Here is an 18,495-nt window from a genome sequence, read left to right on the forward strand (position 1 = left end):
ATCACACAGTAGACAGGTGATGGTTTTTTGTTTGTTCTCTGTCTCCCCCTTTTAGACTGTGAGCCCACTGTTGGGTAGGGACTGTCTGTATGTGTTGCCGACTTGTACTTCCCAAGTGCTTAGTACAGTGCTCTGCACACAGTAAGAGCTCAATAAATATGATTGATTGATTGATTGATGGAGGGAGGATTAGAGCCCAGGCCCTTCTATACTGTGAGCCCGCTGTTGAGTAGGGACTGTCTCTGTGTTGCCGACTTGTACTTTCCAAGCACTTAGTACAGTGCTCTGCACACAGTAAGAGCTCAATAAATATGATTGATTGATTGATTGATGGAGGCGGGATTAGAGCCCAGGCCCTTCTAGCCTGTGAGCCCGCTGTTGGGTAGGGACCGTGTTGCCAACTTGTACTTCCCAAGCACTTAGTACAGTGCTTTGCACACAGTAAGCGCTCAATAAATACGATTGATTGAATGAATGAATAATAATAATTATGATAATCGTGGTATTTGTTAAGCGCATGCTATGTGCCAAGGCATCGAACTAAGCCCTGGGTTAGATACAAGATAATCATCAGATCCCATGTGGGGCTAAGGGGGCTGAGGCATAGAGAATAATTAATTAATTAATTAATAATGGCATTTATTCATTCATTCAACTGTATTCATTTGTTCAATCATATTTATTGAGCGCTTACTGTGTGCAGAGCACTGGACTAAGCGCTTGGGAAGGACAAGTTGGCAACATACAGAGACGGTCCCTACCCAGCAGTGGGCTGAGCGCTTACTGTGTGCAGAGCACTGGACTAAGCGCTTGGGAAATACAAGTTGGCAACATAGAGAGACGGTCCCCACCCAACAGTGGGCTCACGGTCTAGAAGGAGCGCTTACTGTGTGCTCAGAGAAGTGAAGTGGCTTGCCCAAGGTCACACAGCAGACAAGTGGCAGAGCTGGGATTAAAAGTTACAAAAGGTTACAAAAGTAAGTTACAAAAGTTACCAAAAAAAAAAAAAGGGATTGGAACCCACACCCTTTTACTTCCCAAGCGCTTAGTACAGTGCTCTGCACACAGTAAGCGCTCAATAAATACGATTGAATGAATGAACTCCCAGGCCCCTGCTCTTCCCACCAGGTCAAGCTGTTTCTCTAATCCTTACATCTCTTTTTGCATTTGTTTATCATCACTTTAATTTTTCCTCATCCCTTGCACAGTAGCCAGTTTGTTCCATCCGACTTTCCCAATGGACCGTAAGCTCGTCAAAGGCGGGAGTTGCGTTATTTGCACGTCTGTGCTCATTAATTAATTAATTCATTCATTCAATCGTATTTATTGAGCGCTTACTGTGTGCAGAGCACTGGCCTAAGCGCTTGGGAGGTACAAGTTAGACAAGCAGCGTGGCTCAGTGGAAAGAGCCCGGGCTTTGGAGTCAGAGGTCATGGGTTCGAATCCCAGCTCTGCCAATTGCCAGCTGGGTGACTTTGGGCAAGTCACTTCACTTCTCTGGGCCTCAGTTCCCTCATCTGGAAAATGGGGATGAAGACTCTGAGCCCCCCCGTGGGACAACCTGATCACCTTGTAACCTCCCCAGCGCTTAGAACAGTGCTTTGCACATAGTAAGCGCTTAATAAATGCTATTATCATTATTATTATTACAAGTCGACAACATATAGAGTCAGTCCCTACCCAACAGCGGGCTCACAGTCTAGAAGGGGGGAGATGGACAACAAAACAAAACTTAGTAACAAAATAAAATAGAATGGGAAATATGTACATATTTATTACTCTATTTTACTTGTACCTATCTATTCTATTTATTTTATTTTGTTAGTATGTTTGGTTTTGTTCTCCGTCTCCCCCTTTTAGACTGTGAGCCCACTGTTGGGTAGGGACCGTCTCTAGGTGTTGCCAACTTGGACTTCCCAAGCGCTTAGTCCAGTGCTCTGCACACAGTAAGCGCTCAATAAATACGATTGATGATGATGATGATGAAATATGTACAAGTAAAATAAATAGAGTAATAAATATCTACAAACATATCTGCAGGGGCTGTGGGGAGGGGAAGGAGGTAAGGCTGGGGGCAGTGGGGAGCCCACGGTTGGGTAGGGACCGTCTCTAGATGTTGCCAACTTGTACTTCCCAAGCGCTTAGTACAGTGCTCTGCACACAGTAAGCGCTCAATAAATACGATTGATCGATTGATTGAGGAGAGGAGAAACTTGCAATCTAGGAGAGGCAGATCCTAAAATCCCTTGCAGATAAGAAGCAGAAGGAGAAGGGAAACTGTACAACGTGCTAGTTCTCCGGGATTCCCCGTGCAACGTACATTTAACATCTATTCTATTTATTTTATATCTATTCTATTTATTTTATTTTGCTAGTATGTTTGGTTTTGTTCTCTATCTCCCCCTTTTAGACTGTGAGCCCACTGTTGGGTAGGGACTGTCTCTATATGTTGCCAATTTGTACTTCCCAAGCGCTTAGTACAGTGCTCTGCACACAGTAAGCGCTCAATAAATATGATTGATGATGATGATGATGATGATGAAATATGTACAAGTAAAATAAATAGAGTAATAAATATCTACAAACATACCTGCAGGTGCTGTGGGGAGGGGAAGGAGGTAAGGCTGGGGGCAGTGGGGAGCCCACGGTTGGGTAGGGACTGTCTCTAGATGTTGCCAACTTGTACTTCCCAAGCGCTTAGTACAGTGCTCTGCACACAGTGAGCGCTCAATAAATACGATTGATTGAGGAGAGGAGAAACTTGCAATCTAGGAGAGGCAGATCCTAAAATCACTTACAGATAAGAAGCAGAAGGAGAAGGGAAACTGTGCAACGTGCTAGTTCTCCGGGATTCCCCGTGCAACGTACATTTAACATCTATTCTATTTATTTTATATCTATTCTATTTATTTTATTATCTATTCTATTTATTTTATTTTGTTAGTCTGTTTGGTTTTGTTCTCTGTCTCCCCCTTCTAGACTGTGAGCCCACTGTTGGGTAGGGACCATCTCTAGATGTTGCCAACTTGTACTTCCCAAGCGCTTAATACAGTGCTGTGCACATAGTAAGCGCTCAATAAACACGATTGATGATGACGATTTAACAAACCCCCAAACAAATCTGAGCACGCTGAAAAAATTTAACTTGGTGACGCAACTGATGATTCTCCCTGTGCCCCAGAGCTTTCTAGGAGGCTTTTTCGGGCCCATCTGTGAGATTGATGTCGTCCTTAACGATGGGGAGACCCGGAAGATGGCGGAAATCAAAACGGAAGAGGGCAAAGTCGAAAAACATTACCTCTTTTACGACGGCGAATCCGTTTCGGGAAAGGTAAGCCCACTTTTGCGTGCAGCCTTTCGGTTTTGTTGACGTCTCTCCCCTGCATTAGAATCAGCCAACAGAAGCGACGTCGACTTGACAGATTTTTAAATAAGAAATAAATAATAATGGCATCTGTGAAGCGCTTACTATGTGCCAAGCGCTGGTCTAAGCGCTGGGGAGGGGAAACAGGGTTAATGAGGTTGTCCCACGGGGGGCTCACAGTCTTCACCCCCATTTTACAGAGGAGGGAACCGAGGCTCAGAGAAGTTAAGTGACTTACCCAAGGTCACACAGCAGACATGGGGCAGAGCCGGGATTCGAACCTGTGATCTCTGACTCCAAAGCCCGGGCTCTTTCCACTGGGTCACGGAAACGCTTCCAAATCTTGCAGGTTTTTTTGTACCTTTTAGAGGCTCGTTGACTTTTTATCTGTATCCCACATTCATTTTAGTAGTTGGTCTGGACTCTGTAAAACCCCTTTTTGCTTTTATTTCCAGTTGCTTCTGCCCCATGCTCATTACAGATTTATTACTCTATTGATTTTATTGGTACATATGTACGATTCTAGTTTTAGACTGTGAGCCCACTGTTGGGTAGGGACTGTCTCTAGATGTTGCCAACTTGTACTTCCCAAGCGCTTAGTACAGTGCTCTGCACACAGTAAGCGCTCAATAAATACGATTGATTGATTGATTCTATTTATTTTATTTGGTTAATATGTTTTGTTGTCCATCGCCCCCTTCTAGACTGTGAGCCCGCCGTTGGGTAGGGACCATCTCTAGATGTTGCCGACTTGGACTTCCCAAGCGCTTAGTACAGTGCTCTGCGCACAGTAAGCGCTCAATAAATACGATTGATTGATTGATTCTATTTTATTTGGTTAATATGTTTTGTTGTCTGTCGCCCCCTTCTAGCCTGTGAGCCCGCCGTTGGGTAGGGACCGTCTCTAGATGTTGCCGACTTGGACTTCCCAAGCGCTTAGTCCAGTGCTCTGCACACAGTAAGCGCTCAATAAGTACGATTGAATGAATGAATGAATGAATGAATGAATGACTTCTGCTTTTCAGTAGCCGTTCCTTTTGGTCGTGGCCCTCCCGTTGGTTCAGCGGAAAGACCGCTGTTCTGGGAATCGGGAGACCTGGGTTCTAGTCCTGCTTCTACCTGGAGTTGGCTAGTGTGGGCCAAGATTGCCCATGCGCTTTGGAATCATCATCATCATCATCAATCGTATTTATTGAGCGCTTACTGTGTGCAGAGCACTGTACTAAGCGCTTGGGAAGTACAAATTGGCAACATCTAGAGACAGTCCCTACCCAACAGTGGGCTCACAGTCTAAAAGGGGGAGATAGAGAATAAAACCAAACATAGGAATGTGCCCCTCTCCCTCTCACCCCCTAAATTAATAATAATAATAATGTTGGTATTTGTTAAGCGCTTACTATGTGCCAAGCACTGTTCTAAGCACTGGGGAGACACAAGGTGATCAGGTTGTCCCACGTGGGGCTCACAGTCTTCATCCCCATTTGACAGATGAGGGAACTGAGGCCCAGAGAAGTGAAGTGACTTGCCCAAAGTCACACAGCTGACAATTCCCTGTGTCCCTCCATTGCCATAGCGGGAAGAGGACTGTAAATAGAATTTTCTTCATTTCCCGAGCCATCATGCCAGTTAGGTCTACTTTGAGCTGCAATAAGCAGCGTGGCTCCATGGAAAGAGCCCGGGCTTGGGAGTCGGAGGTCATGGGTTCAAATCCCGGCTCCACCAACTGTCAGCTGTGTGACTTCGGGCAAGTCACTTAATAGAATTTTCTTCATTTCCTGAGCCATCATGCCAGTTAGGTCTACTTCTAGCCTGTGAGCCCACTGTTGGGTAGGGACCGTCTCTATATGTTGCCAACTTGTCCTTCCGAAGCGCTTAGTACAGTGCTCTGCACACAGTAAGCGCTCAATAAATGCGATTGATTGATTGATTGGCACATAGTAAGTGCTTGACAGAGACCATAATTGTTATTTTTTTATTATTATTATAACAAAGCCCAGTTCCAAGCACTTGGGAACGACACCCAAGCAGCTCCTGCCCACAGGAGCTCACGCTGTTAGTTGGGGAGGCAATCTGTCATATATAATAATAATAATAATAATAATAATAATAATAATAATAATAATAATATTTGTTAAGCGCTTACTATGTGCAAAGCACTGTTCTAAGCGCTGGGGGGGATGCAAGGTGATCAGGTTGTCCCACGTGGGGCTCACAATCTTAATCCCCGTTTTACAGATGAGGGACCTGAGGCCCAGAGAAGTGACTTGCCCAAAGTCACCCAGCTCACAAGCGGCAGAGCCGGGATTTGAACCCATGACCTCTGACTCCAAAGCCCGGGCTCTTCCCACGGAGCCACGCTTACCGTGTGCAGAGCACTGTACAAAGTGCTTGGAGGAGAACAGCGTAACAGACACATTCCCTGCCCACAGTGAGCTTATAGTGTAGAGGAGGCAGGCCTGCCCCAGAGCCCATTGCGGTGTGATTCACTCAATCGTATTTATTGAGCGCTTACTGTGTGCAGAGCACTGGACTAAGCGCTTGGGAAGTCCAAGTTGGCAACATAGAGAGACGGTCCCTACCCCGATGCATTTGAAGTTACCGGAGAACACTAGAGGAGCAGGGCGGCCTAGTGGATGGAGCGTGGGCCTGGGACTCAGAAGGACCTGGGTTCTAATCCCGACTCCTCCACTTCACTTCTGTGGACCTCAGCCACCTCATCTGGAAAATGGGGATGAAGACTGTGAGCCCCCCGTGGGACATGGACTGCGTCCAACCTGATTAGCTTTGTATGCACCTGTCTCCGTGTTTTGTTTTGTTGTCCGTCTCCCCCTTCTAGCCTGTGAGCCCGTCGTTGGGTAGGGACTGTCTCTATATGTTGCCGACTTGGACTTCCCAAGCGCTTAGTCCAGTGCTGTGCACACAGTAAGCGCTCAATAAATACGATTGAATGAATGAATGAATGTACCAAGCGCCGGGATGCATTTCATTCTATTCATTCATTCAATCGTATTTATTGAGTGCTTACTGTGTGCTGAGCACTGTACTAAGCGCTAGTGCCCGAAACAGGAAGTGCTTAACAAATACCATAATCAATCAATCAATCAGTCGTATTTATTGAGCGCTTACTGTGTGCGGAGCACTGTACTAAGCGCTTGGGAAGTACAAGTCGGCAACACATAGAGACAGGCCCCACCCAACAGCGGGCTCACAGTCTAGAAGGGGGAGACAGAGAACAAAACCAAACATACTCACAAAATAAAATAAATAGAATAGATATGTACAAGTAAGATAAATAAATAAATAAATAGAGTAATAAACATGTACAAAAATATGGATCACTGATGCAGTTGGTAGGACTCCTAAAGTTGAGAAAAGTTCATTCCTTCAATCGTATTGATTGAGCACTTACTGTGTGCAGAGCACTGTACTAAGCGCTTGGGAAGTACAAGTTGGCAACAGATAGAGACGGTCCCTACCCAACAGCGGGCTCACAGTCTAGAAGGGGGAGACAGACAACAAAACCAAACATACTAACAAAATAAAATAAATAGACTAGATATGTACAAGTAAAATAAATAAATAAATAAATAGAGTAATAAATATGTACAAAAATATGGATCACTGATGCACTTGGTAGGACTCCTAAAGTTGAGAAAAGTTCATTCCTTCAATCGTATTGATTGAGCGCTCACTGTGTGCAGAGCACTGGACTAGGCACAAGGCAGTAAGCGCTCAATAAATGCGATTGAGTGAATGAATGAATGGAAGTCCAAGTCGGCAACATATAGAGACGGTCCCTACCCAACAACGGACTCACGGTCTAGAAGTGGGGAGACAGACAACAAAGTTGCGGTTCCATATCTGTTTCAGAGCCATATTTCAGGTACATGAATTTCTTTTTACAAAAATTAGCCACTCTGTTACAAACCCAGTTGTACTTGGACGGGAAAAAGTCGCAAAAGGCACAACCCAATTCCGTAGGAGTGGCAACCTCTGAATTTTATTCATTCATTCATTCAATCGTATTTATCGAGCGTTTACCGTGTGCAGAGCACTGCGCTAAGCGCTTGGGAAGTACAAGTCGGCAGCGTATAGAGACGGTCCCTACCCAACAACGGGCTCACGGTCTAGAAGCGGGGAGACAGATAACAAAGTTGCGGTTCCATATCTGTTTCAGAGCCACATTTCAGGTACATGAATTTTTTTACAAAAATTAGCCACTCTGTTGCAAACCCAGTTGTACTTGGACGGGAAAAAGTCGCAAAAGGCACAACCCAATTCCGTAGGAGTGGCAACCTCTGAATTTTATTCATCCATTCATTCAATCGTATTTATCGAGCGTTTACCGTGTGCAGAGCACTGCACTAAGCGCTTGGGAAGTCCAAGTCGGCAACGTATAGAGACGGTCCCTACCCAACAACGGGCTCACGGTCTAGAAGGGAGGAGACGGACAATAAAGTTGTGGTTCCATATCTGTTTCAGAGCCACATTTCAGGTACATGAATATTTTTTTACAAAAATTAGCCACTCTTGCAAACCCAATTGTACTTGGACGGGAAAAAGTCACAAAAGGCACAACCCAATTCCGTAGGAGTGGCAACCTCTGAATTTTATTCATTCATTCATTCCTTTTTTTTTTTTAATGGCATTTATTAAGCGCTTACTATGTGCAAAGCACTGTTCTAAGCTCTGGAAAGGTTACAAGGTGATCAGGTTGTCCCACGGGGGGCTCACAGTCTTAATCCCCATTTTACAGATGAGGTAACTGAGGCCCAGAGAAGTGAAGTGACTTGCCCAAAGTCACACAGCTGGCAATTGGCGGAGCCGGGATTTGAACCCGTGACCTCTGACTCTAAAGCCCGTGTTCTTTTCCACTGAGCTACGCTGCTTCAATTGTATTTATCGAGCGTTTACCGTGTGCAGAGCAGTGCACTAAGCGCTTGGGAAGTACAAGTCGGCAACGTATAGAGACGGTCCCTACCCAACAACGGGCTCACAGTCTAGAGCGGGGGAGACAGACAACAAAGTTGCGGTTCCATATCTGTTTCAGAGCCACATTTCAGGTACATAATTTTTTTACAAAAATTAGCCACTCTGTTGCAAACCCAATTGTACTTGGACGGGAAAAAGTCGCAAAAGGCACAACCCAATTCCGTAGGAGTGGCAACCTCTGAATTTTATTCATTCATTCATTCAATTGTATTTATCGAGCGTTTACCGTGTGCAGAGCACTGCGCTAAGCGCTTGGGAAGTACAAGTCGGCAACGTATAGAGACGGTCCCTACCCAACAACGGGCTCACGGTCTAGAAGGGGGGAGACGCACAACAAAGTTGCGGTTCCATATCTGTTTCAGAGCCACATTTCAGGTACATGAATTTTTTTACAAAAATTAGCCACTCTGTCGTAAACCCAATTGTACTTGGATGGGAAAAAGTCGCAAAAGGCACAACCCAATTCCGTAGGAGTGGCAACTTCTGAATTTTATTCATTCATTCATTCAATCGTATTTATCGAGCGCTTACCGTGTGCAGAGCACTGCACTAAGCGCTTGGGAAGTCCTAGTCGGCAACGTATAGAGACGGTCCCTACCCAACAACGGGCTCACGGTCTAGAACAGGGGAGACAGACAACAAAGTTGCGGTTCCATATCTGTTTCAGAGCCACATTTCGGGTACATGAATTTTTTTTACAAAAATTAGCCACTCTGTTGCAAACCCAATTGTACTTGAACGGGAAAAAGTCGCAAAAGGCACAACCCAATTCTGTAGGAGTGGCAACCTCTGAATTTTATTCATTCATTCAATCAATCGTATTTATCGAGCACTTACTGTGTGCAGAGCACTGCACTAAGCGCTTGGGAAGTACAAGTCGGCAAAGTATAGAGACGGTCCCTACCCAACAACGGGCTCGCAGGCTAGAATTTTGTAGAAGTAGGGATGATTTCTTCCTGCTTGGTGGGAGGGGAATCGTAGCTATTTTGTGCTTCTAGCGGCGCTATGGGCTGAGGGGTCGCCTCTCCTCCAGAAGCCTCTGTCTGAGGGGCAGAAGTGCCCCACTGAGTCGGTACAAGAATTTCCAAAATCAATCAATCAATCGTATTTATTGAGCGCTTACTGTGTGCGGAGCACTGTACTAAGCACTTGGGAAGGACAAGTTGGCGACATATAGAGACGGTCCCTACCCAACAGTGGGCTCACAGTCTAAAAGGGGGAGGCAGAGAACAAAACCAAACATACTAACAAAATAAAATAAATAGAATAGATAGGTACAAGTAAAATAAATAAATAGAGTAATAAATCTGTACAAACATATATACATATATACAGGTGCTGTGGGGAAGGGAAGGAGGTAAGATGGGGGGATGGAGAGGGGGGCGAGGGGGAGAGGAAGGAAGGGGCTCAAACAGTACCCATCCGCTGGGTTGGCCATGATGGTTGGCGTGACCAGGATTCCCGGGAATTAATCAGGGAAGGCTCTGTGGAAGAGGAGCAGAAGAGGAAGAGAAGCAGCGTGGCTCAGTGGGAAGAGCCCGGTCTTTAGAGTCAGAGGTCATGGGTTCGAGTCCCGGCTCCGCCACTTGTCAGCTGGGTGACTTTGGGCAAGTCGCTTCACTTCTCTGGGCCTCAGTTCCCTCATCTGTAAAATGGGGATGAAGACTGTGAGCCCCCCGCAGGACAACCTGATCACCTTGTAACCTCCCCAGCACTTAGAGCAATGCTTTGCATATAGTAAGTGCTTACTAAATGCCATTATTATTATTATTATTATTATTATTATTATTAAAGAGGTACTTTAGTCAAGCAGTTGGCACAGGCCTGGGTGACAGCCGACCTGAGTTCCAATCCCGGTATTATTATTCTTCTTATTATTCTTATTCTTATTATTATTATTGGCACGGGCCTGGGTGACAGCAGACCTGAGTTCCAATCCCAGTATTATTATTATTATTATTATTATTATTAAAGAGGTGCTTTAGAGGAGCAGTTGGCCTAGCGAAAGGGCACAGACCTGGGTGACAGCAGACCGGAGTTCCAATCCTGGTATTATTATTGTTATTATTATTATTATTATTATTATTATTATTATTATTATTATATTATTATTATTATTGGCATGGGCCTGGGTGACAGCAGACCTGAGTTCCAATCCAGGTATTATCATCATTATTATTATTATTATTATTATTATTAAGAGATGCTTTAGAGAAGCAGTTGGCCTAGCGAAAGGGCACGGGCCTGGGTGACAGCAGACCTGAGTTCCAATCCCGGTATTATTATTATTATTATTATTATTGGCACGGGCCTGGGTGACAGCAGACCTGAGTTCCAATTCCGGTATTATTATTATTATTATTATTGGCATGGGCCTGGGTGACAGCAGACCTGAGTTCCAATCCTGGTATTATTATTATTATTGGCACGGGCCTGGGTGATAGCAGACCTGAGTTCCAATCCTGGTTATTATTATTATTAGTATTATTATTATTATTATGAGGTGCTTTAGAGAAGCAGTTGGCCTAGCGAAAGGTCACGGGCCTGGGTGACAGCAGACCCGGGTTCCAATCCCGGCTCTGCCACGTGCTTGCTGTATGACCTTGGCCAAGTCACTTCACTGCTCAGTGCCTCAGTTCCCTCGTCCGTAAAATGGGGATTAAGACCGTGTCCAGCCTGATTAGTTGTATCTCTCCCAGTGCTTAGTTCAGGGCCTGGCACATAGCACTTCACAAAAGAAAACAACAAAAAAAGAAGTTATTTGAATAGGGATTTGAAGCCGGGGGGTGGGATGTGGCTTGACGACGCAGAATAGGAAGGGTTAGCAAACGAGGTAGGAGGGTGAGAATTCCTCCTGGGCGGGAGCCTTCAGTCTGGGGGGTTTTAAGCTTATTTTGGGAAGCTGAGAAATATCTGACTCGAACACTGCACACAGTAAGCGCTCAATAAATACGATTGAATGAATGAATGAATGAATGAACACCGAATTAGGAAAGATTCTTCTTTGCACTCCTCAGGAGAGCAGTTTTAGGTAGACCGTCTACCAGGAGGGAAACTGCCGTTTGCCATTGCAATGCCAACCCCTAACGTGTCTTACAATTTCATGTTTTGGCAGGTGAACTTAGCCTTTAAGCAAGCCGGAAAGAGGCTAGAGCACCAAGGAATTAGAATTGAATTTGTTGGTCAAATCGGTGAGTCTTGCTAATGCACTTTTGGAGTGAAAAGGAGGGTTGGTAATGGTATTTAAATATATCCTGGGCAGAGCTGTGGCTCAAGTATTCCTATGCGGGAGTGCGGAGTGGGAAGGTCATGGGTTCTAATCCCGGCTCTGCCACTTGTCTGCTGTGTGACCCTGGCCAAGTCACTTCACTTCAAGCGCTTAGTACAGTGCTTTGCACACAGTAAGCGCTCAATAAATACGATTGATTGATTCTCTGGGCCTCAGCGACCTCAGCTGTAAAATGGGGCTTAAGACTGAGCCCCGCGTGGGGCAGGGACTGCGTCCAGTCTGATGTGCCTGTTTCCACTCCAGCGCTTAGTACAGTGCCCGGCACATATTAAGTGCCAACAAATACCATAAACAATAATAATTTCTGGTTACTTTTAGGCCAGGAGAAGCCCAGATTGGATCCATTTTCTTGAATGTGTTCAGATAGATTTCTTTCAATTCCTTCTGTTCTCCATCTACAACTCTCTTGGAGAACTCAACTGGAATCGAAGTGACGGGCTTGGCATCGTTCTTTAATGGATTATGATTGAGACCCAGGGATCTATGGCAGAAATGAAGTTGGAGGAGAGAAATGATAGCATTTTCTGTATTTTTAAAAAAATCCGTAGAGCATCGGTACTGATGCGCGATGTGTTTTACGCGGTAGGGTTTTGTCCTTTATCTTGGATCCACCCTAGTGCTTAGAGCAGTGCCTGACACAGAGCAAGCCCTTAATAAATGCCATTATTATCATTTATAACCAGTATCGTGATTATTAATGATCGTTTTCCCGAAATGGCAACCCACTCTCTGGGAGAACTCAACTGGAATCAAAGTGACGGGCTTGGCGTCGTTCTTTAATGGATTATGATCGAGACCCAGGGATCTATGGCAGAAATGAAGTTGGAGGAGAGAAATGATAGCATTTTCTGTATTTTTAAAAAATCCGTAGAGCATCGGTACTGATGCGTGATGTGTTTTACGCGGTAGGGTTTTATCCTTTATCTTGGATCCACCCTAGTGCTTAGAGCAGTGCCTGACACAGAGTAAGCCCTTAACCAGTATCGTGATTATTAGTGATCGTTTTCCCGAAATGGCAACCCACTCTCTGGGAGAACTCAACTGGAATCAAAGTGACGGGCTTGGCATCGTTCTTTAATGGATTATGATCGAGACCCAGGGATCTATGGCAGAAATGAAGTTGGAGGAGAGAAATGATAGCATTTTCTGTATTTTTAAAAAAATCCGTAGGGCATCGGTATTGATGCGCGATGTGTTTTACGCGGTAGGGTTTTATCCTTTATCTTGGATCCACCCTAGTGCTTAGAGCAGTTCCTGACACAGAGCAAGCCCTTATAACCAGTATCGTGATTATTAGTGATCGTTTTCCCGAAATGGCAACCCACTCTCTGGGAGAACTCAACTGGAATCAAAGTGACGGGCTTGGCGTCGTTCTTTAATGGATTATGATCGTGACCCAGGGATCTATGGCAGAAATGAAGTTGGAGGAGAGAAATGATAGCATTTTCTGTATTTTTAAAAAATCCGTAGAGCATCGGTACTGATGCGCGATGTGTTTTACACGGTAGGGTTTTATCCTTTATCTTGGATCCACCCTAGTGCTTAGAGCAGTTCCTGACACAGAGCAAGCCCTTATAACCAGTATCGGGATTATTAGTGATCGTTTCCCCGAAATGGCAACCCACTCTCTTGGAGAACTCATCTGGAATCGAAGTGACGGGCTTGGCATCGTTCTTTAATGGATTATGATCGTGACCCAGGGATCTATGGCAGAAATGAAGTTGGAGGAGAGAAATGATAGCATTTTCTGTATTTTTAAAAAAATCCGTAGGGCATCGGTATTGATGCGCGATGTGTTTTACGCGGTAGAGTTTTATCCTTTATTTTGGATCCACCCTAGTGCTTAGAGCAGTTCCTGACACAGAGCAAGCCCTTATAACCAGTATCGTGATTATTAGTGATCGTTTTCCCGAAATGGCAACCCACTCTCTTGGAGAACTCAACTGGAATCGAAGCGACGGGCTTGGCGTTGTTCTTTAATGGATTATGATCGAGACCCAGGGATCTATGGCAGAAATGAAGTTGGAAGAGAGAAATGATAGCATTTTCTGTATTTTTAAAAATCCGTAGAGCATCGGTATTGATGCGCGATGTGTTTTACGCGGTAGGGTTTTATCCTTTATCTTGGATCCACCCTAGTGCTTAGAGCAGTTCCTGACACAGAGCAAGCCCTTATAACCAGTATCGTGATTATTAGTGATCGTTTTCCCGAAATGGCAACCCACTCTCTGGGAGAACTCAACTGGAATCAAAGTGACGGGCTTGGCGTCGTTCTTTAATGGATTATGATCGTGACCCAGGGATCTATGGCAGAAATGAAGTTGGAGGAGAGAAATGATAGCATTTTCTGTATTTTTAAAAAATCCGTAGAGCATCGGTACTGATGCGCGATGTGTTTTACACGGTAGGGTTTTATCCTTTATCTTGGATCCACCCTAGTGCTTAGAGCAGTTCCTGACACAGAGCAAGCCCTTATAACCAGTATCGGGATTATTAGTGATCGTTTCCCCGAAATGGCAACCCACTCTCTTGGAGAACTCATCTGGAATCGAAGTGACGGGCTTGGCATCGTTCTTTAATGGATTATGATCGTGACCCAGGGATCTATGGCAGAAATGAAGTTGGAGGAGAGAAATGATAGCATTTTCTGTATTTTTAAAAAAATCCGTAGGGCATCGGTATTGATGCGCGATGTGTTTTACGCGGTAGAGTTTTATCCTTTATTTTGGATCCACCCTAGTGCTTAGAGCAGTTCCTGACACAGAGCAAGCCCTTATAACCAGTATCGTGATTATTAGTGATCGTTTTCCCGAAATGGCAACCCACTCTCTTGGAGAACTCAACTGGAATCGAAGCGACGGGCTTGGCGTTGTTCTTTAATGGATTATGATCGAGACCCAGGGATCTATGGCAGAAATGAAGTTGGAAGAGAGAAATGATAGCATTTTCTGTATTTTTAAAAATCCGTAGAGCATCGGTATTGATGCGCGATGTGTTTTACGCGGTAGGGTTTTATCCTTTATCTTGGATCCACCCTAGTGCTTAGAGCAGTGCCTGACACAGAGCAAGCCCTTATAAACAGTATCGGGATTATTAGTGATCGTTTTCCCGAAATGGCAACCCACTGTCTAGGAGAACTCAACTGGAATCGAAGTGACGGGCTTGGCATCGTTCTTTAATGGATTATGATCGTGACCCAGGGATCTATGGCAGAAATGAAGCTGGAGGAGAGAAATGATAGCATTTTCTGTATTTTTAAAAAAATCCGTAGAGTATCGGTATTAATGCGCGATGTGTTTTACACGGTAGGGTTTTATCCTTTATCTTGGATCCACCCTAGTGCTTAGAGCAGTGTAAGAACAGAGCAAGCCCGTATAACCAGTATCGTGATTATTAGTGATCGTTTTCCCGAAATGGCAACCCACCCTCTTGGAGAACTCAACTGGAATTGAAGTGACGGGCTTGGCATCGTTCCTTAACGGATTATGATCGTGACCCAGGGATCTATGGCAGAAATGAAGTCGGAGGAGAGAAATGATAGCATTTTCTGTATTTTTAAAAAAATCCGTAGAGCATCGGTATTGATGCGCGATGTGTTTTACGTGGTAGGGTTTTATCCTTTATCTTGGATCCACCCTAGTGCTTAGAGCAGTGCCTGACACAGAGCAAGCCCTTATAACCAGTATCGGGATTATTAGTGATCGTTTTCCCGAAACGGCAACATTTTCCGTTGAAGAGGAACTAAATCAGATGTAGTAGATGCTGCCAACAGCACGTGCGTTCATCACGCGTTTTGGCTTCAACGCCGTTGAGGGATTAAGGAGCGTTGTTCCATCAGCATGGGCCTGAGTGGAGAGAGCACACCGCAGGGTGCGGTGTCATCATCATCATCAATCGTATTTATTGAGCGCTTACCGTGTGCAGAGCACTGTACTAAGCGCTTGGGAAGTACAAATTGGCAACATATAGTCAAGACTTGAGCGCCCCAATGTTATTTCTCCTTAACGCAAGGCTCTGCAAGAATGCCACCCCCGTTTGTGATGACGTTCAGCGTTGTCCATTCCCAAAAGGCGGCTAAGTGGTCATTGAGTAGTCCGTTCCCAAAATGCGGCCAAACGGTCATTCCCACCACGTGCATCTGTCTGAACAGCATGCGATGGGATGGTGTAGTGGTTAGAGCACAGACCTGAAAGGAAGACGGTCATGGGTTCTAATCCCAGCTCCGACGCTTGCCTGCTGTGTGGCCTTGGGCAAGCCGCTTCGCTTTTCTGGGCCTCAGCTGCCCCATCTGGAAAACGGGGATGGAGACAGCGAGCCCCGCTGTGGGACGGGGACCGTGTCCAGCTTGATTTGCCTGTATCCACTCCATCGCCTAGTACAGTGCCTGGCACATAGAGAGCGCATAACAAATAGCATCATTATTGTCGTTATTATTATTATTAAATGACTTGATTTGCCTGTATCCACCCCAGTGCTTAGTCCAGTGCCTGGCACATAGAAAGCGAATAGCAAATAGCATCATTATTATCGTTATTATTATTAAATGACTTGATTTGCCTGTATCCACCCCAGTGCTTAATACAATGCCTGGCACATAGAGAGCGCATAACAAATAGCATCATTATTATCGTTATTATTATTATTAAATGACTTGATTTACCTGTATCCACCCCAGTGCTTAGTCCAGTGCCTGGCACATAGAGACCGCATAACAAATAACGTCGTTATTATCGTTATTATTGTTAAATGACTTGATTTGCCTGTATCCACCCCAGTGCTTAGTCCGGTGCCTGGCACATAGCGCATAACAAATAGCATCATTATTATCATTATTATTATTATTAAATGACTTGATTTGCCTGTATCCACCCCAGTGCTTAGTACAATGCCTGGCACATAGAGAGCGCATAACAAATAGCATCATTATTATCGTTATTATTATTATTAAATGACTTGATTTGCCTGTATCCACCCCAGTGCTTAGTCCGGTGCCTGGCACATAGAGAGCGCATAACAAATGGCATCATTATTATCGTTATTATTATTATTAAATGACTTGATTTGCCTGTATCCACCCCAGTGCTTAGTCCGGTGCCTGGCACATAGAGAGCGCATAACACATAGCATCATTATTATCGTTATTATTATTATTAAATGACTTGATTTGCCTGTATCCACCCCAGTGCTTAGTCCAGTGCCTGGCACATAGAGAGTGCATAACAAATAGCTTCATTATTATCGTTATTATTGTTAAATGACTTGATTTGCCTGTATCCACCCCAGTGCTTAGTCCAGTGCCTGGCACATAGAGAGCGCGTAACAAATAACGTCGTTATTATCGTTATTATCGTTAAATGACTTGATTTGCCTGTATCCACCCCAGTGCTTAGTCCGGTGCCTGGTACATAGAGAGCGCATAACAAATAGCATCATTATTATCGTTATTATTATTAAATGACTTGATTTGCCTGTATCCACCCCAGTGCTTAGTCCGGTGCCTGGCACATAGAGAGCGCATAACAAATAGCATCATTATTATCGTTATTATTATTATTAAATGACTTGATTTACCTGTATCCACCCCAGTGCTTAGTCCAGTGCCTGGCACATAGAGACCGCATAACAAATAACGTCGTTATTATCGTTATTATTGTTAAATGACTTGATTTGCCTGTATCCACCCCAGTGCTTAGTCCGGTGCCTGGCACATAGCGCATAACAAATAGCATCATTATTATCGTTATTATTATTATTAAATGACTTGATTTGCCTGTATCCACCCCAGTGCTTAGTACAATGCCTGGCACATAGAGAGCGCATAACAAATAGCATCATTATTATCGTTATTATTATTATTAAATGACTTGATTTGCCTGTATCCACCCCAGTGCTTAGTCCGGTGCCTGGCACATAGAGAACGCATAACAAATGGCATCATTATTATCGTTATTATTATTATTAAATGACTTGATTTGCCTGTATCCACCCCAGTGCTTAGTCCGGTGCCTGGCACATAGAGAGCGCATAACACATAGCATCATTATTATCGTTATTATTATTATTAAATGACTTGATTTGCCTGTATCCACCCCAGTGCTTAGTCCAGTGCCTGGCACATAGAGAGTGCATAACAAATAGCTTCATTATTATCGTTATTATTGTTAAATGACTTGATTTGCCTGTATCCACCCCAGTGCTTAGTCCAGTGCCTGGCACATAGAGAGCGCGTAACAAATAACGTCGTTATTATCGTTATTATCGTTAAATGACTTGATTTGCCTGTATCCACCCCAGTGCTTAGTCCGGTGCCTGGTACATAGAGAGCGCATAACAAATAGCATCATTATTATCGTTATTATTATTAAATGACTTGATTTGCCTGTATCCACCCCAGTGCTTAGTCCGGTGCCTGGCACATAGAGAGCGCATAACAAATAGCATCACTATTATCGTTATTATTATTATTAAATGACTTGATTTGCCTGTATCCACCCCAGTGCTTTAGTCCGGTGCCTGGCACATAGAGAGCGCATAACAAATAGCATCATTATTATCGTTATTATTATTATTAAATGACTTGATTTGCCTGTATCCACCCCAGTGCTTAGTCCAGTGCCTGGCACATAGAGAGCGCATAACAAATAGCATCATTATTACTATTATTATTAAATGACCTGTGTGGCACTTGTCAAGACTCACGTGCCTTATTCACATTGTTTCCTTTAGTACGGGCGTCTTTAGGAATATAACCCCCCCACCCATCGTTGTCAGAGAACTGCCTCCTCGTCACAGTATAGAATCCATACGTACGCGAGTTATAAACAGCTTTGCCAGTGTTGGAAAGCGTACC

At 44.4% G+C, this 18,495-nt stretch overlaps 1 protein-coding gene across 1 annotated transcript in view; it reads left to right on the forward strand.

Annotated features, from left to right (window-relative positions):
• Positions 1 to 18,495, forward strand: part of VPS26A (VPS26, retromer complex component A) — a 65,553-nt gene that overhangs the window by 29,056 nt on the left and 18,002 nt on the right. Inside the window, exons 2-3 of the mRNA XM_038743943.1 lie at positions 3,182 to 3,331; positions 11,472 to 11,547. Of these exons, the coding sequence (XP_038599871.1) occupies positions 3,182 to 3,331; positions 11,472 to 11,547 (226 nt within the window). The remainder of the gene's footprint in view (positions 1 to 3,181; positions 3,332 to 11,471; positions 11,548 to 18,495) is intronic.

The sequence above is a fragment of the Tachyglossus aculeatus genome, chromosome 3, assembly GCF_015852505.1.
Source record: "Tachyglossus aculeatus isolate mTacAcu1 chromosome 3, mTacAcu1.pri, whole genome shotgun sequence".
In the NCBI taxonomy this organism is placed as follows: domain Eukaryota; kingdom Metazoa; phylum Chordata; class Mammalia; order Monotremata; family Tachyglossidae; genus Tachyglossus; species Tachyglossus aculeatus.